The following is a 23,719-nucleotide window of genomic DNA, read 5'->3' as shown; positions in this document are numbered from 1 at the left end:
CGTCACAGTTACTCATTTATTAATTTTAAAAAAGGAAAAAAAATACATTGCTTTTTGCTTTTCTTTTACACTGTATAATATGAAAACAATGCCAAGTACAACGCATTGCATATACAAACCACTTAGAAGTACAAAACGTTTACATTGTAGAAGAGATGAGAACTAAAGAACATACATACACATGAACAGAATTCTAGAAAAAGAAGCACAGCTTTTTGTGGACGCATACTGTGGACATAGATACAGTGTCCTAAAGGACCAGTTGACATTCCCCATGAGGTTTGGTGGTGCACCCAGCCTAGTTCTCTGGTAGTGTGGCAGTGAGGGCAACAGGCACCCCAGGGCATGAGATACGTACGTGCCTGCCTTTAGAAGAGAGATGCCCAAGAGACACTGCAACATCTCCTCCCCCCACATGCCATAGTCAGGGTGGGAACAGTAAATATGGGGAAAATAAAAAGATTCAAATGCAAACGTAATCTGACAGTAGTGACTTTCTAGCACTATTTTTTTGTTATTTTTTGGGGGGTTCACATTCAGAAGCAGGCTACCATGTTGGGGAGGGGAAATCCATGCCAAACACACAAATAGACAACACTTAGAGAGGATAAACTACTATCTGCATTTACTACTAAGGTTCTGTTGATATTATGGTCTGCACCTGCAGTGTTTTTTTTGTGCCATTTCCATGATTGCTGAGAGGCTACATGGACACCATTTTGTTTGCCTTTTGTGGTTTCGTTACACCTCACACTTCCCTATACTGTAGTTGCCGTCACAAGCACTAATTCAGTTTTATACGAATGTCTTCATAAAAGGGACAGTTCTGTAATTGACAACATTCACTTGGAGCCACTTAATAACTCAATACATGCTGGAACCTGATGCATTGGCTTGTCTTTATACAAAATGGCTCTAGCCAATTATCAGTCCAGCCTAACAGCTGTCAACATTTCATGTACATTTCCCATCCATTTTATTTACCCTGGGAATGGTCATCTCCACATTTTAGCTTTGGACATACTTTAGCTCCATCAGACAGTCTGCTAAACATCATATCAACATGTTTAATGTACAAGGCAATGGTTCTGTTCAGAAAACACCATTAACACAGCTAAATAACCCCCATATTAGATTTAAAGACTATTAAAAAATGCCAGTACTATATTTGGTGTTTTTATAAAGAGAAAATATTACAAGAGCAGTACACATCATTTTCACCAATAGTGTACCACAGTGCTTCAACACAGACTCTGAGCAGAATGTTCCTCTAATGGCAATAGCTTTGGTATCCTTAATCGAAAAACATATTACCATTTTGGATTAAGGGCACATTACTTTGAAGCAACACTTTTAGTAGCAGAAAGAGATCAAGATGTTCACAAAATTATAATTAAATAATATAATACAAAACTCCTAACTGCATCGAATGCAGATTAATGATATACCAGTGTGTGAACTCAAACATAATGAAGACATGGTCAAATGTAAATGTGGGATAATAAGCCTGCCTAGTATCTACAATTCCATAAAGATTCCCTCTGACAAATCACAAATGCACTGCTTAACCCTCTTCATTCATTTTGTCATCTGACATGGCATATTAATATGATTTAACCCCATAAAAAGATTTAACTTGTCACATAAAGGTAAAATACATACTGTGGTGAAATTAATGTGACGCTGTAATCCTAACTCAAACTCTAGGGGGCAAACTGTTATTATACTGTAATAGGTCATTTGAAAGGCTTCCGCATAGCACTGTTGTGCATTGTTTTACTATATACAGATAGAGTTTTAAGTAAACTAGTTAGCTTAGAATACATGCTTGGGAGACAGTCGTATTTACAGTTTCCTTACATATCATGCAAACTTGACCCTCTGGTGGTCTGTCAATACAATACTTTTAACTGATTTAAAATACCTTTAACAATACCTGTTCATTCAAACATCACATGAGCATACACCCTCTTAATAAATATTTCAATAGTGTAGTAAAAGTCAACGCATTAAACAATAAATACTTTGAAAGAAGATACTATCTACTGTATGTAGATCGTTTGACAAAATAATACATGGCAATGTTACATCTCAATGTCACAGTGGTTTGGCTTCACTTCGAACCAAGATTTGTCCTCTAGCGACAGAATTTAGTGTTTGATAAGATACCGTTTGTCCTCTGATTTGTCCCTTATACTGATTTGTCCTTTATACTGATCTGACCACCTTTGCTCTCTTATTGAAAGCGAGGCTGGGGTGAAATCCATTTCAATTTCATGAAATTGAATTTATAGGATATAAAATCCCCAATACGTCATTTTCAATTGACCAGAATTGAAACTGAATTTACTCCAACTCTGGCAAGGCTTTGTAAAGTTGAAAAGATAGTACAGTATATCACCAATAATATGTCTGAGAAAAGCTCTATTAATCTCTACTTATGAGTTAGATAGGCTGACGTTCAGTTTCCTCTAAAGAAATAGGAGTATACAAACTCTCTATGAACTAACCTGAGAGAAGAAGATGAATACAGTAGAGACATTGTACTGTAGGGCATCTCATGACTCTACCCTAGTATGGGATTTTGTTTCAGAGATGCACTTCATTAAAGCACCCGGTGGCATTTTGACTGTAAACACAGAATCTGATTGTACGGGTTGAGATGAAATTAAGACTTGGAAAATTATAAAAAACAATATAATTGATGTACAAAAGTCCCTTGTATATAAGATTCCCTCTAAGGGTGATATTTGATCATAGGCATTGAACAGTAGTAGTACTAAGGGGGGTGGAGGAGCAGGAGGAATCCATGTTGACATTGGTGGGACTGTGCCTAGACACCTTGGGAGGCTACTGCTGCTTAATATTCTTTGGCACCTCCATTCCTGTTAGTAGGGTCACCTGCGAAGGACAAACAGTTCCAAATGAGTTCATGACAGATTAATTTGCTGACTCGAGGTCCAGAATTTGAACCACAGTGCTCATTAACTCAGCATGATGTATATTTGCTGGTTAGTAACAATTCAAAATACAGTGGGTCAAAAAAGTATTTAGTCAACCACCAATTGTGCAAGTTCTCCCACTTACAAAGATGAGAGGCCTGTCATTTTCATCATAGGTACACTTCAACTATGACAGACAAAATGAGAAAAAAAAATCCAGAAAATCACATTGTAGGATTTTTAATGAATATATTTGCAAATTATGGTGGAAAATAAGTATTTGTTCAATAACAAAAGTGTATCTAAATACTTTGTTATATACCCTTTGTTGGCAATGACAGAGGTCAAATGTTTTCTGTAAGTCTTCACAAGGTTTTCACACACTGTTGCTGGTATTTTGGCCCATTCCTCCATGCAGATCTCCTCTAGAGCAGTGATGTTTTGGGGCTGTTGCTAGGCAACACGGACTTTCAACTCCCTCCAAAGATTTTCTATGGGTTGAGATCTGGAGACTGGCTAGGTCACTCCAGGACCTTGAAATGCTTCTTACGAAGCCACTCCTTTGTTGCCCGGGCGGTGTGTTTGGGATCACTGTCATGCTGAAAGACCCAGCCACATTTCATCTTCAATGCCCTTGCTGATGGAAGGAGGTTTTCACTCAAAATCTCACGATACATGGCCGCATTCATTCTTTCCTTTACACGGATCAGTCGTCCTGGTCCCTTTGCAGAAAAACAGCCCAAAAGCATGATGTTTCCCACCCCATGCTTCACAGTAGGTATGGTGTTCTTTGGATGCAACTCAGCATTCTTTGTCCTCCAAACACGACGAGTTTGAGTTTATACCAAATAGTTCTATTTTGGTTTCATCTGACCATATTACATTCTCCCAATCTTCTTCTGGATCATCCAAATGCTCTCTAGCAAACTTCAGACGGGCCTGGACATGTACTGGCTTAAGCAGGGGGACACGTCTGGCACTGCAGGATTTGAGTCCCTGGCGGCGTAGTGTGTTACTGATGGTAAGGCTTTGTTACTTTGGTCCCAGCTCTCTGCAGGTCATTCACCAGGTCCCCCCGTGTGGTTCTGGGATTTTTGCTCACCGTTCTTGTGATCATTTTGACCCTACGGGGTGAGATCTTGCGTGGAGTCCCAGATCGAGGGAGATTATCAGTGGTCTTGTATGTCTTCCATTTCATAATAATTGCTCCCACAGTTGATTTCTTCAAACCAAGCTGCTTACCTATTGCAGATTCAGTCTTCCCAGCCTGCTGTAGGTCTACAATTTTGTTTCTGGTGTCCTTTGACAGCTCTTTGGTCTTGGCCATAGTGGAGTTTGGAGTGTGACTGTTTGAGGTTGTGGACAGGTGTCTTTTATACTGATAACAAGTTCAAACAGGTGCCATTAATACAGGTAACGAGTGGAGGACAGAGGAGCCTCTTAAAGAAGAAGTTACAGGTCTGTGAGAGCCAGAAATCTTGCTTGTTTGTAGGTGACCAAATACTTATTTTCCACCATAAATAGCAAATAAATTCATAAAAAATCCTACAATGTGATTTTCTGGATTTTTTTCTCATTTTGTCTGTCATAGTTGAAGTGTACCTATGATGAAATTACAGGCCTCTCACATCTTTTTAAGTGGGAGAACTTGCACAATTGGTGGCTGACTAAATACTTTTTTGCCCCACTGTATATATGTGTACAGCCTATGCAGTTTAGCACATCCTTAATCTGGAGATTCATTTCATTTCTAAATTAAGCCGATAATCCTTGAATTTAGAGACAAAACTATCTGAATGAATTTCTGAAACCTAATCAGCTCTGTCTGACTATCAGTGCTCACCTGGACATTTCTGTTGATGCTGACAGCAGGCATGAAGACTCCCTCCAGGTTCTCAAAAGCCACGGGGCCATGCTGCTCTTTGTTGATGAAGAACGTTAGAGTGTACTTGTTCAGGTCCAGCAGGATGCCCACAGTGGCACCCTTGGAGATGCCCCCCTCGGCCCTGCAGAACACACACACAGAGTCTAGACCTAATGTACTACATCAAAACAGCTCACACAGGCCCTTTGAGAGTGGTCTGGGATCTCTGATGGGTAGAGGGATCCCAATGAGTCCAAAAACACTATGGAGAAAATGGCTTTGAGCGGAAAACCGTTTTCTCTATTCAAGACATTAGATTTGACCTAATTGCTAAATATTTTGTGTTCGTATGTAGGCTATGTGTGATTTGATGTACAGTAAATCCCTAATATATTCGGAATACTTGTAGTCCAACAAATATATGAAAACATTCCCAAGCTTCTCCTTCAGGGTGTATATCTTTTCTCCCTTCCAATGGAATAAAGAAAACAACCTGAGGCACTAAGTCCATAAACGCATCCATATCCAAACATCTGAAACACTTTGGCAGTGCAAAGCCATATGTAAATAGTTACACTCAAACCAGTCAACTCATTGGAAAACCCAAAAGCCAGCAGTGTTTTAGTTTTTGAGAGTGAGCAGCTCAAACAACAAAATGGTGGAAGTGTGAAAGTGTGCCCCCAGTCAAACAGCTATGTCACAAAGCTAACTGGGCTCTACAGGGGGTTCCAGAGAAATCCGCTAGGCTAAAGAAACAAACAAGCAGGATTGCAGCACGATCAGCCTTTGGTGATTACCTGACATACAGTACATGTATCGTTGGCACTTTAATGAGGGAAATGAGTGAGTCATTGTGGTTGATAGGCTCCAACGTAACAGCTGACAGGAAGATAAATAATGAGGTTGGAGAAACCAAAAGATGATGTGCTATGAAAGACAAAAACAGGGAAACTCTTTAATCAACGACTGAAAATAGTAACTACTACTGTATTTTTGGTTTAACGAGGAAGGATGGATATTCATGTCCCTGGGGCTACTGTAGGTTGCTAAGCCTGTGGCCTCTTTGTTTTTGAATCTATGTGTAATATTACTCTATGTTACCCTGTGTAAAAGTAAATAAAAACAGATATTCACAAAACATAAGAGCACTGCCCTGAGAATAATCTCTTCCATTTCCAACTAACTGCCTGTCACACCCTGGTCTGTTTCACCTGTCTTTGTGCTTGTCTCCACCCCCCTCCAGGTGTCGCCCATTTGCCCCATTATCCCCTGTGTATGTATACCTGTGTTCTCTGTTTGTCTGTTGCCAGTTCATCTTGTCTCGTCAAGCCTACCAGCGGTTTTTCCTGTACTACTGTTTTCGCTCTAGTCCCTGTTTTCTAGTTTTCCTGGTTTTGACCATTCTGCCTGCCTTGAACCTGCCTGCTGTTCTGTACCTTGTGACACTGCCCTGGATTACTGACCTCTGCCTACCCTGAACCTGCCTGTCGTTCTGTACCTTTCGGACTCTGCTCTAGATTACTGACCTCTGCCTGTCCTTGACCTGTCATTTGCCTGCCCCCCTGTTTTTGTAATAAACTTTTGTTACTTCAAACTGTCTGCAACTGGGTCTTATCCTGAGGTCTGATACTGCCTACCAAGTATTGCAAGTGCGTACGTGTTTTAGTCCTGACAGTATGACACACAAAGCACATGATGGCTATTTCTAAACTCTGAAGCTGTGGAGGAGCAGGAGTCAGCCTTCCTCCCCAGAGATGTGTCACCTACCTGTTGGTGTGGGAGTTGTTGTGCATGAACCAGCTGCGGTTGTTGTCCACGTACATGGCCCAGGCCTTATCATCCTTCCCCAGCATCATGTCCTTCATCGTATTGATCCTCGCCACCCCGAACGCAGGGTCCGGGTGGTTGTCATAGCGATCCACCCTGAGCTCCCAGTAATGGACCCCCTTGGAGAAGGCGGCTGTCCCCAGGACCACACGGTCATCGTAGCTGTTGCAGCTCACTGTCCGGTTCTCATTGGTCAACATGATGTCCCTGTGAGCCGAGGTGGGGTCGAAGGTGAACCAGGCCACTGCAGGAGAGACAAAGTAGAGCAGTAGGAGGAGTCAGAGCAAGATAAGAGCATTTCCAGGTCTCTAGGGCATAGTTGTCTGAGTGAACCTCATTGGAGGATGGAGCCCCATGAGAGCATGAAACATGATGCCAGTATAGAATGGCACGGTCAGCTAGGACCCCATGCTGGGCAGCATACTGTGAGATGACACATGAAATATTCACAAAGCAGCACAATGAAAAATTCTACTTCTCATTTAAAAGTCAAGCACTGGATTCATTTTCATTCAGCAGCTCCTTGCCCATAAGGCACTGCTGTGTCAAACCATTGCAGTGTATTGCCTTAATTAGCCCCATTCCTCAAAGAGGCACTGCTATGTTAGAATAAACAGTTAACTGGCACACGACAGGCACTAAGGCCTCCACATGCAGAGATCCATTGTTATTGCAGCTGGCAGAGCCAGAGCTGGAGCCGCCTGTACTCAGCGCATTGCCGTGCTTTCCCCGTCCATCCCTCCACTCCCCATCCCAGCCTTGCACTCAATCAATGGCATCAACACCCTATCCTCTCTCCCTCTCCCTGTCCCTCCCTCCACTCCCCATCCCAGTAATGGGAGGACAGGGAGAGGGAGGAGAGGGAGAGAGGATAGGCAGTTGATGCCATTGATTGAGTGCAAGGCTGGGATGGGGAGTGGAGGGATGGACGGGGAAAGCACGGCAATGCGCTGACAGCTGGCAGGCTAGAGTAATCACAGTCTGGCACGCTCTCGCTGTGATACTTTGCTAAACTGCGAGACCACTTCCATTGTCTGTCAGCCCTATATCAGGACTGGACACCTCTTTAGTGGAGCTCCTTCATCTCTGGCTCTACCATGGTGTTTACTGCTCTAAACCTGGAGGTTTCTGGGGACCCAGAGCTAGTACCACCACACCCAGCCAGGACAGTGACAGATTGCACCAGTCGCCTTCCATTAAAGTGGGATCTGGGATACCATTGCTGTGGATTAGAACTCCGTAGTTAAGGACACAAACAAGAGCGTTGATGGGAGGACGAGGCTTTGTCGGCAAACAGCGGGCCTGGATGTCCCAGAGGACGAGCTCGGCTCAGGAGCGGTGAATATAGAGTATCATTCTGTACCCCGGGCACTAATTAAGCCTGGTGTCCCCTGGTCCCCAGTTGGGTGGGGCGGGGGGTTCTTCTCTTCCTTCCCTTTCATGTCTACAGTTAGGTCAACACAAAGTGAGAGAACACAGAACACCCACCATCAGATGTCTTCAGCACCACAGTCTTGCTATAGGGCCCCACTCCGGTGGAGTTGTAGGCCTTGACTCTGGCATTGTAGGAGCTGTTGAAGTGGAGGCCGTCCACAGTGCACACAGTCTCCTTCCCTACATACACCTCCTGGGACACAGAGACATACAGTACAGCACAGGACCATCTGGCGTTAGTTAGAGCTCTGACTGCAGCATGTGCACTATGAATAATAAAATATGTGGCAGAGGCGACAACTGTTATCTATAGGAAACGGGTAGGACACCCTACTGCACATAGAATTACAGTGGAACTGTATTACGCATATTGAAATGAGCCTGGCTAAATAAAACACAGCTCATGCAAACCTTTCATTGCATAATGAGCATCAAACGTTTACATTCTTTGACTTAATCTACTGTTAAAACACCCGCCCGTGAAGTGCTCCACCCTAGTGTCATACTATATGGAGCGTCGGACATGATGACACGTTCTCTAATGTGTGAAGTGAAGGATTATCTGACCCTGTATTGACCCCCGTTGCCGTCGTCCAGCTCCAGGATGTAGCCTTCGATGGGGTTGTTAGGGGGCACAGTGACCCTCCAGGCCAGGGTGGCACTGTTGTTGCGGGTGCAGCACTTCTCCAGCTGCAGCAGGGGGGCCGGGGGCACCGTGGCAGACTCCACTTGAATAGAAACAGATGGCAGGAACACCACAGAGGAGTTAACATCTATCTCTGCATGGATAGGTTGTGGTTGATAGTTGTTGTCAGGCAGGTAAGAATATTGTCAGGGAAGAGTGCGGTAAAACATGCATGGGAGGAGAGCACTCTATCCCCTTAACGTGGTGGGCTGGTGTGGGCTGGCAGGTCTCAAGGAGGAAAGGGGGATTTGGATGATCATATAGCAACTCTGAAATACCTCCTGCGCTCTCCGTCTCTTTCAATCCACCTGCATGCATTTGTTTCAATAATGGAGTCTCCTGTATATCTGAAACATGATATTGGACATGGGTTGATGTGTGGTGCTTGACTTAGTTTGCAACATAGTGGAACTGATCAACTACTGTGCTTTCTCAGGGGAATGCTGGTTACATTTCCCCTGGTTTCAAATCTCATTTGGTTTTACATGACGTTGTATTTGGAGCAGACTAAGTTGGTAACTGTGTACGGGGAAATCTTGTCTGCTTCAGTAGACAGATATGGAAAAGTGTTGGAGCGAAATGAAATACATCGTATTTATATGACAAATATATCCTGGTATTCTAGGACATTGTCAGGGGATATACTGTGCACTACAAATCTTCCTCAGGTTTAGTCAAGCACAATATTTAAATAGACTAATGAAAAAATTGCTCTGGACACATAGTATGTTTTAATCAGATACTCAGAATATTGAACATGTGTGAAACATGGAGACCTTTTTGGTCAGTTTTGCAAAAGCATTTTTTCCACTTCACCAAGGTATAAAGCACAGAATGAGTGCAGGTGATGCATATCGCAAGAGACAAGTGCGTCTACTTAACTGCTGAACAGCCATACAAAAATACATCACATGCACACTTGAAAGAGGAGTCCACTGCAAGACTATCTAACAATGTAACAATATACTGTATGAAAATGTGTACGAATAGACTCAACACTACGCAAACAGTAGCAAGTATATGAATATGACTTAGAAATGAACACATATAGGTTACCTTTGCTCTGGACAAAGTCCAGCTGTAGTATGGTCTGCAGCAAGGGGTCTGTGTTCAGGGTCAGGTCAAACTCAGGGCCCACCTTGGGCTCCAAAGCCCCTTTGACCCACTGGTCCTGAGACGACGTCACACGTTTAATCAGCGCATCTGAGATCTACATAGAGACACACAGCAGGGGAGAACCACTTCAAACCAGCTACAACTCCACTAAAAGGTTCAGCTACAGTGTAATATACTATTACAAAGTGCAACATGGTTTTAATGGACTTTTTATGGTTTCTCTGAGGCTTTGTGCTTCTGGAAAAATGCCAGCTGGAAATGTGCTGCATTAAGGAATAGCCAACCCTGTTAGGTTACCAGCTTTTGTAAGGATGTACAGTGCCTTGCGAAGGTATTCGGCCCCCTTGAACTTTGCGACCTTTTGCCACATTTCAGGCTTCAAACATAAAGATATAAAACTGTATTTTTTTGTGAAGAATCAACAACAAGTGGGACACAATCATGAAGTGGAACGACATTTATTGGATATTTCAAACTTTTTTAACAAATCAAAAACTGAAAAATTGGGCGTGCAAAATTATTCAGCCCCCTTAAGTTAATACTTTGTAGCGCCACCTTTTGCTGTGATTACAGCTGTAAGTCGCTTGGGGTATATCTCTATCAGTTTTTCTCATCGAGAGACTGACATTTTTTCCCATTCCTCCTTGCAAAACAGCTCGAGCTCAGTGAGGTTGGATGGAGAGCATTTTGTGAACAGCAGTTTTCAGTTCTTTCCACAGATTCTCGATTGGATTCAGGTCTGGACTTTGACTTGGCCATTCTAACACCTGGATATGTTTATTTTTGAACCATTCCATTGTAGATTTTGCTTTATGTTTTGGATCATTGTCTTGTTGGAAGACAAATCTCAGTCCCAGTCTCAGGTCTTTGCAGACTCCATCAGGTTTTCTTCCAGAATGGTCCTGTATTTGGCTCCATCCATCTTCCCATCAATTTTAACCATCTGTCCCTGCTGAAGAAAAGCAGGCCCAAACCATGATGCTGCCACCAGCATGTTTGACAGTGGGGATGGTGTGTTCAGGGTGATGAGCTGTGTTGCTTTTACGCCAAACATAACGTTTTGCATTGTTGCCAAAAAGTTCAATTTTGGTTTCATCTGACCAGAGCACCTTCTTCCACATGTTTGGTGTGTCTCCCAGGTGGCTTGTGGCAAACTTTAAACAACACTTTTTATGGATATCTTTAAGAAATGGCTTTCTTCTTGCCACTCTTCCATAAAGGCCAGATTTGTGCAATATACGACTGATTGTTGTCCTATGGACAGTCTCCCACCTCAGCTGTAGATCTCTGCAGTTGATCCAGAATGATCATGGGCCTCTTGGCTGCATCTCTGATCAGTCTTCTCCTTGTATGAGCTGAAAGTTTAGAGGGACGGTCAGGTCTTGGTAGATTTGCAGTGGTCTGATACTCCTTCCATTTCAATATTATCGCTTGCACAGTGCTCCTTGGGATGTTTAAAGCTTGGGAAATCTTTTTGTATCCAAATCCGGCTTTAAACTTCTTCACAACAGTATCTCGGACCTGCCTGGTGTGTTCCTTGTTCTTCATGATGCTCTCTGCGCTTTTAACGGACCTCTGAGACTATCACAGTGCAGGTGCATTTATACGGAGACTTGATTACACACAGGTGGATTGTATTTGTCATCATTAGTCATTTAGGTCAACATTGGATCATTCAGAGATCCTCACTGAACTTCTGGAGAGAGTTTGCTGCACTGAAAGTAAAGGGGCTGAATAATTTTGCACGCCCAATTTTTCAGTTTTTGATTTGTTAAAAAAGTTTGAAATATCCAATAAATGTTGTTCCACTTCATGATTGTGTCCCACTTGTTGTTGATTCTTCACAAAAAAATACAGTTTTATATCTTTATGTTTGAAGCCTAAAATGTGGCAAAAGGTCGCAAAGTTCAAGGGGGCCGAATACTTTCGCAAGGCACTGTATATAAGCTTTTATGATACAGAGCACAGATTTTGTTCAGGGGTTATAAGAAACTGTACAATCAATATCACCATAAACATTTCAAGGGGGGAGAGAAGCACCAATTTACAGAAGAGAGTCTTTCATCTCTATTTCATCCTATTCAGACTGTTCTTTAAAAAAAAAAGAGGAGAATCAATGGCTTCCAGCTAATGGTGAGGGGAACTAAATACGACAAGTCAATGTTTAACTCGATGAGGGTGTCACATACCAATGTTAACCATTATCAGGTTAACCTTTATCAGCGCAAGTCAACGAGTATTGGTTTGGGATGACCTATTTATTACCTATTAAGTATCAATATCTTCATTCACATTTGGCCAACAACACATTTTAATCAATATCTTGCTACAAGCTTATCATATGCACTCTGAATCAATATTTATTAAATCAAATCAAATTTTATTTAGTATAGTAAAATATATAAGCAGTTCTTTCAAAGGTCTTGATGTTAAGAATTTTTATGGCAAGAGTTTTCTAATCTTCAAATTATTTGTTTTCAACCCGTTTTAGGAAATATATTTGGGAAAAATAGTTGTTGGCCTTAGCATTTAGCAGTACGAAACAAGGACATCTGAGGGGAATGTGAGGGAAGTCAAGCAGGCTAGCCTCATCCACAGCCTGTCACGCACTGATCTGTTTCACCTCTCTTTGTGATTGTCTCCACCCTCCAGCAGGTGTCGCCCATTTTGTTCCTCTAACCTACCAGTGGTTTTCCCCTTGCCCCTGCCTTGTCTATATTCCTGTTTTCTAGTTTTCCTAGTTTTGTCCTTTCTGCCTAACCTGACCCTGAGCCTGCCTGCCGTCCTGTACCTTTGCCCCACTACTCTGGATTACCGACCTCTGCCTGACCCTGAGCCTGCCTGCCGTCCTGTAACTTTGCCCCACTACTCTGGATTACCGACCTCTGCCTGACCCCGAGCCTGCCTGCCGTCCTGTACCTTTGCCCCACTACTCTGGATTACCGACCTCTGCCTGACCCCGAGCCTGCCTGCCGTCCTGTACCTTTGCCCCACTACTCTGGATTACCGACCTCTGCCTGACCCCGAGCCTGCCTGCCGTCCTGTAACTTTGCCCCACTACTCTGGATTACCGACCTCTGCCTGACCCCGAGCCTGCCTGCCGTCCTGTAACTTTGCCCCACTACTCTGGATTACCGACCTCTGCCTGACCCCGAGCCTGCCTGCCGTCCTGTAACTTTGCCCCACTACTCTGGATTACCGACTTCTGCCTGACCCCGAGCCTGCCTGCCGTCCTGTAACTTTGCCCCACTACTCTGGTTTACCGACCTCTGCCTGACCCCGAGCCTGCCTGCCGTCCTGTAACTTTGCCCCACTACTCTGGTTTACCGACCTCTGCCTGACCCCGAGCCTGCCTGCCGTCCTGTAACTTTGCCTGCCCGTGTTCGAATTAATAAACTTTTGTTACTTCGACATTGCCTGCACCTGGGTCTTACCTTCAAACATGATACAGCCTACTAGCAGAGCTCTAGCCCCATTCATCCATACATCACTACTGTACCTGCAGGAAGCCACTGGGGTCGTTCTCTTTGATCACCTCCAGACAGTACTCCATCATGCCCGTGGTCTGACGCAGCTTCATAGTGCAGTGTGTGATCTGGTCACGCACCACCTGAACACAGGAGAAGCCAGGAGGACACAGACGGGCACCCTTTAATGTAATATTAATACTGGGCAGGCATTTCACACCAATACAGACACACACACATGCACACGTACACACACACACACACACACACACACATACACACACACACACACACACACACACACACACACACACACACACACACATACACACACACACGCGTACACACACACATACACACACACACACACACACACATACACACACACGCGTTTTTCCTTTTGGCTAAACACAAAGCACTGGGGAAAATGGATTTGGGCGGGTGTCAAAGCCATTCATTCACAGCTAATTGAAATTCAGTGGACTGTCAACATTTTATGAGCCTTTGTTTGGGTAGACCACTTATACTTGCTCATGTGTTTAACTTACCTTTGCATTTTTGTGAAAAAGTATGGATTTTTGTGTTTATAAGATTATAAATTAAAAGGTCAGAAAAGGTTGATTAATTGGAAGGTATTTAATCACTCTATCAAATTAAGCCTTAGAATTCAAAACTAATGTAAGAAATAATTAGATTAAACCACTGACACATTCAGGCCATTAGCCTATCATTAATTAAATGTTCATAAATTATTCACCTGTCAACCGGTTTCATTATTTAAATAAATCCATTAAAATATTAAAAATTAAATAAGCATAAAATGAACAATCCTGAATGGTAGACAGAATAAAATAACCCCAAAACATAAACAAACCAGAGGACAGTCAGGAACAGTCATGTCTATCAAATCGTAATGAATATACATTTAGGTAAATCAAATGATATATAACAACTCAGATTGAATTTACTATATAATCCTTACAATATGCAACATTCAAACAATGCCACTCCAGCGGTCTATGGATTATGCCTGGACTAGTCTGTCACGAGTCACAAAAATGACTCTCTCCCTGGGAATGTGTAGTGTGGCGAAAGAGACCACTGATAAAAATACTGCTGACAGATTAATGGCTCGGATGAATTTAATTAGAGTAGAAAATGACATTCACCGGCACACAAACACAACACTCCAGACTATTGAACAGGGGAAACAAATGCCCTCCATCTGGGATTGCAGGGTAAAAAAAAACATTGTCCTGTAGATGACATAAAGTAGTTATTCTCAACAGATTACCGTCACAACTGTTCCTAAAAAAAGGGATTTTAATCAAACAAAGCTCACAGTCCAGGCTCTTTTGGCTGAGAGTTGAGGAAAGACTGACTGCATCGCTTCTTGTTTTTATAACAAACAATAATGTGTTGGAAATTACAAATGATTTGCATAGTCAATTTACACACAGCACTGACACACATGCCACCAGACATGCCACCAGATGTCTTTTCACAGTCCCCAGGTCCAGAACAAATTCAAGGAAACGTACAGTATTATACAGAGCTGTGATTGCATGTAACTCCCTTCCATCTCATATAGCACTAGTGAACAGCAAACCTGGTTTTAAAAAACTAATAAAGCAACACCTCACAACGCCTCTCCAACATGTGACCTACTTTTTGTGTGTATGTACTGACATGTATGTGTAACTGATAGATACACACACTACATGTTCATGTACTTAAATGTATGTGAGTTGGATTTTGTCTGTAATGTATTTTTCTTTTGTGTGACTATTTTTCTTTTGTGTGACGGTATGACTAGCTGTCGCCATTGGCATTGGCTAATGGTGATCCTAAAGAATGTCATAAATCCAAGTTAATCACCAACCATCTATCTCCACCATACTGTGGGAGAAGAGAGGTTATTGATACCGAATGCTGTCAAGACAATTGCTCTTTACTGGCGTTACCATATGGTTGTGTACTAAACTCTATAAAGCTCTTATTTTCCCATTGTAATCTTCTGAAAAGGACACATCAGTTTGACAGCCTTCATCATAGTGAAATGAAGAGACCTTTTTTTCTGCTGTGTGATGCTGCAACAGTCCTAGCTGCTCTTTAGCTTCAGCCCTGCTAAACACAACAGCTGTCCTCTGGAGCCCCAATCCCCAAGCCTGCACATTGAGCCTGGGCTTGGATCCATGTGACCCACTAAGAACTTAACACCAGCCAGCCTGCAGGCCCAGGCCCTCAGCTGAGGCTTCAGGGGGAGAAGAGAGGACAGGGAGGCGGAGAGGACAGAAATCTGCATCCAGATGCACCTCGACCTGGGCCAAGACAAGTTCACAACCTTGGATGCCCTTTGTGTCATGAAAGAGCTGCTAGCTGAGGTAAAAGAGGCAGTCTATCACTACTTAGGGTTGTAATATGAATAATATGTAACTATTGATCATCTGTGTTAAGTATGCAAAGTATGGTTAACATGTCTGATGCAGAGAGAGTACTGTGATTATTGTTATCAATAAACCATGGCCCTGCTGTGTTTGTCCGCCCATCTGAATCCTGCCACCTGTATGTTACAGTCAACATGACCTTGTCCCCAGGATAATGGTGCACATACAATCTGAGCTTGGGAAGAAGTGTCTGGGGCAGTCAACATGACGTTGTTATCCATCAGCCGTCGCAGCGTCCATCCTTCTAACCCACCTTGAGCTTGTACTCCCTCTCCTTGGTGACCTTGGTGAGGAGCTTGGCTTTCTGCCTCGTCAGAGCCTCAATCAGGGCGTCACACTGAGCCACCAAGCAGGCCTCGAACTCCACCCCGTTCTCCTGCGAGGGACACAACACATCACATCGCTCAATAAAATAACAGGGAGGTACAGGAAGGTACAGGGTGCTAGGGCCAGGCACAGAGGGGACAGGGGACGGGGACGGGGGGCAAGGACACTAGCGGACTACATATGATAACACCACAGTGATTGCTGCGAAATCTTCCATTCTTCCATCATCACCACTGCATATCAATAATTGACCTAAGCGCAGGTGAGATAGTGAATTCTATTCGAGCTACACTCTGCACCTCGGTTCAAGGATAAAGAAAATGGTTAGAGACTCTAACTCGACTGAGCTGAGCAGAGCTGGGATTTTACTCAAATACAATCCCCTCAACCCCAGAATAAGAGTCTTAATGCACAGACTGATAAGACATGGCAGTGCAGTAAGTTTATAAAAGCTGTGACAGGCTGGGGCAGTCCGTGTGGACAGCAGTCCTTTCCTACTTTAGCTCTTAGCGTGGTCACAAACAGAAACGTTTGTTCCCACCGGGCGATAAGAAGTGCTTTGGATGTAGTGCCGGTGTTCGCTGCAGAATGAAAAGAGTCCAGAAAGTGACATTGTATGATTCCGGAGCATCCTTTCTCTTTCTTTTTAGTGTTTCGTTAAAGCCGACAGGCACAGGTAAGTAGGTTATGGAGAATACAGGTTACATTGACATTTCTATACATGTTGACGTTCTCATTTGATCTACCAGACACGTAATCAAAAAGAGAATGTTACCTGTATCTGCTGAAGCATGTTCTTCAACTGCATTAGGAATTCCTTGGCATCCTTGGCTTTATCTGACACACCGTTCAAAGCTTGGGAGAGTTGACACTGTAAATGAAAAACGGGAAATTATTAATCCAAAACTAATCAAAACACTCTCCGTGTCACTTCTCTAACATGCTATGATTAAAGCCAATTGTCCCAGAAATATACAGTATGGGCAGTAATTTATACTAATTAACCCCGTACTTAAGCCCAACCACACAGCAACGACCTCTGAGGTCATATTAATCAAGGAGATTACAAATTCAAACGAGGGCCTCAAAACCATGTTTAGAGGTCAAACCTTTCAGCAGATCTGCTCTGAGCTGAGGCTCATGGACCATGAGTGAAGGGTAATCATGGTGTACACCAACCCTGCTGTGATCAATCTGGCCCGGATCCACACCTCCCTCCTCCCACCTCCCTCCCGCTCCTCCCACCTACCCCTATTCCTCTGGGCTTCTCTATCAGTCTCAGTCAGGGCTTCTCTGGGGCTGGGCCTCTGTGGGCTGCGTGCGTCGGGTTCAGGAGGGACACAAATCAAGCCAGCCCTCCACAGTTCATTAATGTGCCATCTGGCCCAGCAAGCTGTCTGTCCGCGCCGCTAACAAGGGGATGAGTGATTCCGCTCCCCTGTGTGGTTTCTTTCCACCAGGGCCCCAGCCACAGCTCCTTACAAGACAAGGGGGCAGTGCCAGCCCAGTGTTTATCGGCTCAGACCTTTTTCTCTCTGTGACACTTTGTCAGGGTGACCTCCAGGGGTCAGGGGGAGGGGGCTGGTAACCCTCCTATGGGGAGAGAGCCTGTTACTTGACAACCTCCTGCATATCACCAATTAATGTCCTTTCACTGGGTTGTCCTCGTTTATCCTAACAGTGTATAATGTGACTGTTTGATTCGATATGGACCAGAAGGATGCTACTGCTTAACATGAAAACATTATCAAGGGACCCATATCGTCAAGGTCTTATCAGTCTTGTCATGAGCCCCCCTTGTAAGATGTAGTTATTCTTTATGAGCTAATATTAAACTTCAGTGTAATTAGGATCGGGATGCTGCCCTCGTGTGGCTCAGAACTGGCAGTGACCTCATTAGTGGTGGAATACAGCACCAGCCCCTTCACTGTCACTAAGGATGACAGGTCAGTTATAGCAGGAGAAACCTGTTAGAGTCATTTCCACTAGGCAGAGTCGTCAATTCAACGTCTATTCCACGTTGGTTCAACGCAACTTCGTTGAAATGACGTTAAAAAAAAGCGTTGATTCAACCCGTGTGTGATCAGTGGGAAGGGTCATAAGATGAAAGGTGAGGCTCTATTTAAACGACTCGTTTTAAAAAGTACCCCTCATTTTAAAATGTACCCTTTATTTGTAAATGTATTTCCTCCAGACAAATAGGAAGAGGCGTCCTTTTTCCTGACAGCAGCATTCTTCCTCTGAAGGAGCCCCAGTAATGTCATCAGAGAGAGAGAACACTGAAGTCATGTGCGTGACATTCAAGAGCAGAGGGTTTCAAGTAGGGGAGAAGGTGTGTTATCCATTTCTAACCCAGTGTTAAGGGATCGGAGTAAGGCAATACATACAGTAGCTGCAGTGTTGATCTGCGGTGTTGACCTTGATTCCAAATGGGTCCTCAGGGACATGCCAGGAGGACTGGGTCAGATTCAGGAAGCCCCACCGCCTCCACCCCTTTCTCTTCCCCCTCTTTTTCCTCCATCTCCTCCATCTTCTCCTCCCTCACTCAGCAGCTGTGTCATTAACGCTCCACATCTGGATGAGAGCAGAACCAATCTCCCTCCCCTGCTCAGCCTCACACAAATCCTCTGGCTGTGTGGCACACTGCTCCACCACTGATATTTTACAACATGGCCACAACAGCCATCACAGCCCAGCATGGCCAGCACAGACCCCCAGGCAAATTAAGAACAACCCAAATAAAGCATGAAATCAGAGCACACACAATATTTACCAGTTTAGGAAAATCTCCAGAGGATGATTCAATTGAAAATGTAGTAAAATTAATATTGCCTTAACAATTTATCAAATATTTATAGGATTTGCTACATTAATATATTGTGTGTATGAATATGCATAATATGGACACATTTTATGATATTAAAAAACAGCACAAATGACATTTGCAAGGAATAATTCATTCTTTCTTTTTTCATACTGTGACAGTGTTACAATCATTGACACACGCAAAGAATAACATCTATTTGAGATATCGCATATTGTGAAGCTCGTTACATATATTTCAAAAGGTAGAGTCGTGATATCCATTAGGCCTCATTTTCAGCAACAGTCTGGTAACTTGCCTCCATGTATCCATGGTAACCCTTGAGGTATGCGCACACAGCACTACACTAAGGTCTTGTCCAAGCACTCATTCTTGCCTCTAAAAATAGCTCAAAATTATTCTCCTGTTCCTATGCCTTTGGTTACAGTAGTTGCACACATACAGTACACTCATCCTTTATGCCTGGCTACCCCATCACCAAACGCTTATTCAACACAACATGAACCAAGTCTAGTGTACTGGGTACTATGCAGCTAGAGTATGGCACAGCACAGATATTCAATGAGATGGGAGATACCGCACTGTACTTAACCTACATTCTGGAGCCAATGCCATTGCAGGGTCTGGGAGAGGGGCTCTGTATGCCTGAGGTAGCAGAACAACCTGTCATTAGCTACATTACCATCTGAATCTAGGCTAGCCAGCCAGCCAGCTGACCCGGCCAGACTCTGTGCTCTTACTTGGCTAGCCCCTTCACGTACTGTACAAGCTGGGGGCATCCTCTCCTATATGAATCTCTTTCAATGGTCAAAACCACAGACTTCTGTATCTATTCTTATCCACATAACCACACTGGAATGTAGCCCCATCCTCCATTATCCAATAGTACTCTACAAATGTGCTGATCAGATTCTATCCATGACTATGACATTGGTCCACAAATAGGTTGTTGTAGTTCAAATGTAGGCCTTCCCAATATGTCATCCTTTCTCTTAATGACAGGATAACAACCCCATTTAACAAAATGTGGAAGTGAAAAGAGAGGAACCATGGTTTCTTTCATCTCCTAAAAGGTTCTTTGTGGTCATGTATAATGTGTGGTATTTGGGAATTCAGGACAAAACTAAAGGACCTGAGTCTGTTGTACTGCTGAGTGATTAGTGCTTTTTGAGGTCAGTTCGGTTTCAGTTTTATAATTAAAAAAATAATAACGTTTTTTTCAATTTCGGATTCAAAATATTTTTGGCCACATTAAATGCACTATGCATTATGTGGGTTGAATGCTGTAACAACACAGAATAAAACAATTAATCCAATCCCGTGATGGTAGTGACCGCCCATTACTGCTTATTACTTATTAACCATCATTTATTCACATTACTTTACTTCTGTTGTTGTGTATATTACATTTGTGTTATTTGATGACTTTATCATTTCATTCCATGTCATCATCTCATCTCTATAGAGCTGCTGTCTGTGCCGTCTGACAAAGTCACCATTTTAGTCGTTCTTCAAAGGAAATAAGGCATACTTTTATGACTGCTGAATACCAAGTATCAAATCACTTTATGTATTTTCAGGTAGAGATACAGTAGCTTGCGAAGCAACTGCTCAAATTCACTCTCAATCGTCTTCCGTCTCTTTACTGATGTCGGGTCAATAAGTTGTTAAAACCTATTTTTAAACACTGACATTTCGGTTAATTGCTCAGTAGTAGTCGGTTGGGCCCTGCACTGGACTTGGCGTGGCCCAAATGCTCATGCCTGCTGCAGCCTGGTGAGCAATGCCCTGGCCTCGTGTACGCATGTGCAGAGTTTGGTACCAGTGTGTAGTGTGTGTGCGGGGGCATTAAATATACTATACACTGTATCTGGGTGTTTCTGCTTGGCTGCCCATAGGACATCCATAGGAAACTTCACTACCGTGACTTGTCATCCAAACGCTTATCTGAGGCTTATCGGCTAGTAAATACATATTCATGATGTATTCCCAGCAAGCATTTTTGTCACTCACTCACACTGTCACTGTTAAAGGGGAGACAAATGCCATTGATACCCTAAGGCAGTCCCTTGTTTTCCGTTTGTTCCATTTGACATACTGTAAATAACATCAACACAACTTGACATTACTTTCAAATCATGTTTGTAAAAGCATCCCCCGAGGAGGAATATAAGATTGACTACTGAAGGTCCAGCAAAAAACGAATGGGGGCTCTCATTCACAGTGGACGTGGGTCAGCACACACAGGCATCTCCATTATCAGTATCTCTGCAGCATGGAGGATGACAATTGCCTCTGAGACACAATCTATCTGTGGTCATAAAACAATCCTCGGAGGAGTAGCCGTTCTCTCTCTCTCTCAACACTGCAATCTTCAAGCCCTCCTACCCTAACTAACAGACTGGTTGTTGAATCTGTTCAACTGAATTTTCTGTCAGATCCTAGAAGAGGACAGTCGATAGGAAAGCATGTCAGAGCTCGAGGGCGGATCTGGAGCTGTGGATAGGAAGGATTGTGAGTAATAGGTTTGTATTAGTCCCCAGTGTCACAACAAAATCCCATCCAAGTGACAGTGACATAGATAGCTGCCTGGTGCAGTGGAATCATTCAAGGGGAGGCATGCAGAGTAGACCCAAGCCAATATCTACAGTGAAGAGGGATAGTGTAGCTTCAAGAGGGCTCCGAGATCATTTGCCATAATAGTAGGCCAATACATTCGTGTCCTTTTCATCACCTAATGTCTCCCTCCCTCCCTCCATCTCTCCCTCCCTCTCTCTCTCTCTCCCTCTCCCTCCCTCTCTCACACACACACACACACACACACTCCCTTCAACCTGAGCAGAGCTCACTTGACCATCCCATTCTTGCCAATACAGATCGTTGGCCATAAAACACAGCACAAAATGGACAGCATGCTGGAGTGTATTCAATCTCACTCGACCAGGAAATATATTAACGAAGCACTTCTGCATCTTGTATTTATAGGGCTCATCACTTATAAACACCGCTTCACACTTACAGTATGCGATTTTCATGGTCCATTTGTGGGACAGTAGGCTAGTGTGATAAAGGTCAACTGTACTCATAACAACCCTTATCAGTGAGTGGGAAGGAGGCATGCTGTTGGATGGGAAGAATACCCCAGGACTCTCCAAATCACACAACATGTACGATTAGTGGCCCAGTTTGGCTTTTAATTGAATTGGTGAATTTGGGTGTGATAGCTCAATGTGCATCTCTACTATCTATCAAAGTGTCAGTCTGCCTATAGGCATCCTATGCCTCTTCACCACGTAGTGGGCGCTGAGGAAACCATGTGGCACTGTTACACAGCGCCGGTAACCTATTCGCAAATTCAAATGGCAAACCCAGAGCTGTTGGCAGGAACAATCTGGGATAGAAACTGGAGAACAGTGACCTGACACTGGTGAGTCAGGCTATTGGGCTGCTTTTTTTCTTTCTCTGTGATTAGGCTATATGGTGTTGCTGCCTGGTGACTGTCAGTAAAGGCTACCACTGATGCACTCAGTTGGAGTGATTTAAATGGCACTGATGACATGTGATGATGTGATGCTGCAGAGCAGCTTATTATGATGCTGGCCAAGGCCATCCCCACCAGCCTTCATCCTTACCTTGTGCTGTTTCCACATGGCAGCTAAAGGTTTTAAATCATGACTCCCGTGCTTGCCACCCTCAAGACACTTCATACACACTGGAGTCTTGCAGTTGACGCAGTACATGCTAAAGTTCTCCATGTCATGGTCTGCACACGTTCCCTGTTTGCGTATGGTGCCGGCGGGCATCTGCAGGCTTCCAGCCGCGGGCGATTGGGTCGGCGGCAGTAATCGATGTTTGGCCAGCGGTCCACGGGAAGGGTGGCATCGCTGCTGGCATGGTGTGCAGTAAAACACGTCGCACTGTTCGCACATCACAGTGGCATCGACAGGGTTGCGGTCACACAGCTGACATTTCACGTTGGCAGAGCGGTTCTGCTGATAACGAGACACGATCGCCTCCAGTAGCCGGTTACGTGGGAAGCCCCTCAGTCCCCGCTCATCCAGAGAGACACTACGGTGACAGAGAGGACACGTTATGGAGCAGTGGCGGTGCACCAGAGTCGGAGGAAACACCCGTATCCCATTTGGAGACTTGAGGCACGGCGTGTATGATCCATAGCCGCTGTCCGTTTCACTATACATGCTCATTTTGTCCATATCCAAATAATCGTAGTCCGAGTTCCCGGAGGCACGGTTTTGCGGAGGTGTTTCGCCTTCTGGCGTCTGTACAATGATATTTCGGGCGCACGCCAAACACACATTGTGTGAGCAGGGTAAAAGAATAGGATCCTTGAAAAGAGAGCCGCAAACGGGGCATTTTAATTCTTCATCCATCGTGTCTTCTATAAAACGCTCCTCACACAGTGCACAAGAGCAGCGATCAATGAAAACAGACCAGCACTATATGACACGAACAGCTCCCTCGACTGGTTTACGCAGGCGCGGGGGGGGTTGTAGTCAGAGCGGATGGGTTCTGAAAACGCATCTTCACAATAACAAGTTCACTTTGAACAAAAAAACTACAAGACCCGTAATCCAAGTGAGCAGCCGTGAAAAGTATTGTGGAGCCAAGTCACACCTTGGTGATAAAACTGTTATTAACCAGTGTCTAACCCAAAGGGTAGCAGTGGCACCTGCCCTGCACATTTTCGAGGCTATTGAATATGCAATGCATATGTTGGTGGTGATTTTATTTTATTTAGAGTTTCAACCTAATCTTTTAATGAAAT

General features: G+C 43.8%; 1 protein-coding gene across 1 annotated transcript; it reads right to left on the bottom strand.

Moving 5' to 3' along the window:
• On the bottom strand, nt 1-23,408 carry LOC112217338 (E3 ubiquitin-protein ligase TRIM9). The gene is made up of 10 exons (XM_042300718.1): nt 22,566-23,408; nt 16,885-16,980; nt 16,036-16,158; nt 13,368-13,478; nt 9,809-9,962; nt 8,635-8,795; nt 8,122-8,260; nt 6,574-6,877; nt 4,786-4,948; nt 1-2,901 (listed from the first exon to the last, which is right to left on the bottom strand). The coding sequence occupies exons 1-10, from the start codon at nt 23,322-23,324 to the stop codon at nt 2,851-2,853; spliced, it is 2,061 nt and encodes a 686-aa protein (XP_042156652.1). The 5' UTR covers nt 23,325-23,408; the 3' UTR covers nt 1-2,850.
• Between the last annotated feature and the right edge of the window lie 311 nt (nt 23,409-23,719).

This window comes from Oncorhynchus tshawytscha, linkage group LG18 (genome assembly GCF_018296145.1).
Source record: "Oncorhynchus tshawytscha isolate Ot180627B linkage group LG18, Otsh_v2.0, whole genome shotgun sequence".
Classification (NCBI taxonomy): Eukaryota; Metazoa; Chordata; class Actinopteri; order Salmoniformes; family Salmonidae; genus Oncorhynchus; species Oncorhynchus tshawytscha.
The sequence above is the reverse complement of the archived record's forward strand: the minus strand, read 5'-3'. Positions and strand labels throughout refer to the sequence as shown.

Coding starts and splice junctions, on each gene's coding strand:
- LOC112217338 (XM_042300718.1), bottom strand. CDS start 23,324: ATGGATGAAGAATTAAAATGCCCCGTTTGCGGCTCTCTTTTCAAGGAT. Junction 16,159..16,884: donor ACATGCTTCAGCAGATACAG/GTAACATTCTCT, acceptor TGTCCCTCGCAG/GAGAACGGGGTGGAGTTCGA. Junction 8,261..8,634: donor GCAACGGGGGTCAATACAGG/GTCAGATAATCC, acceptor TCTGTGTCCCAG/GAGGTGTATGTAGGGAAGGA.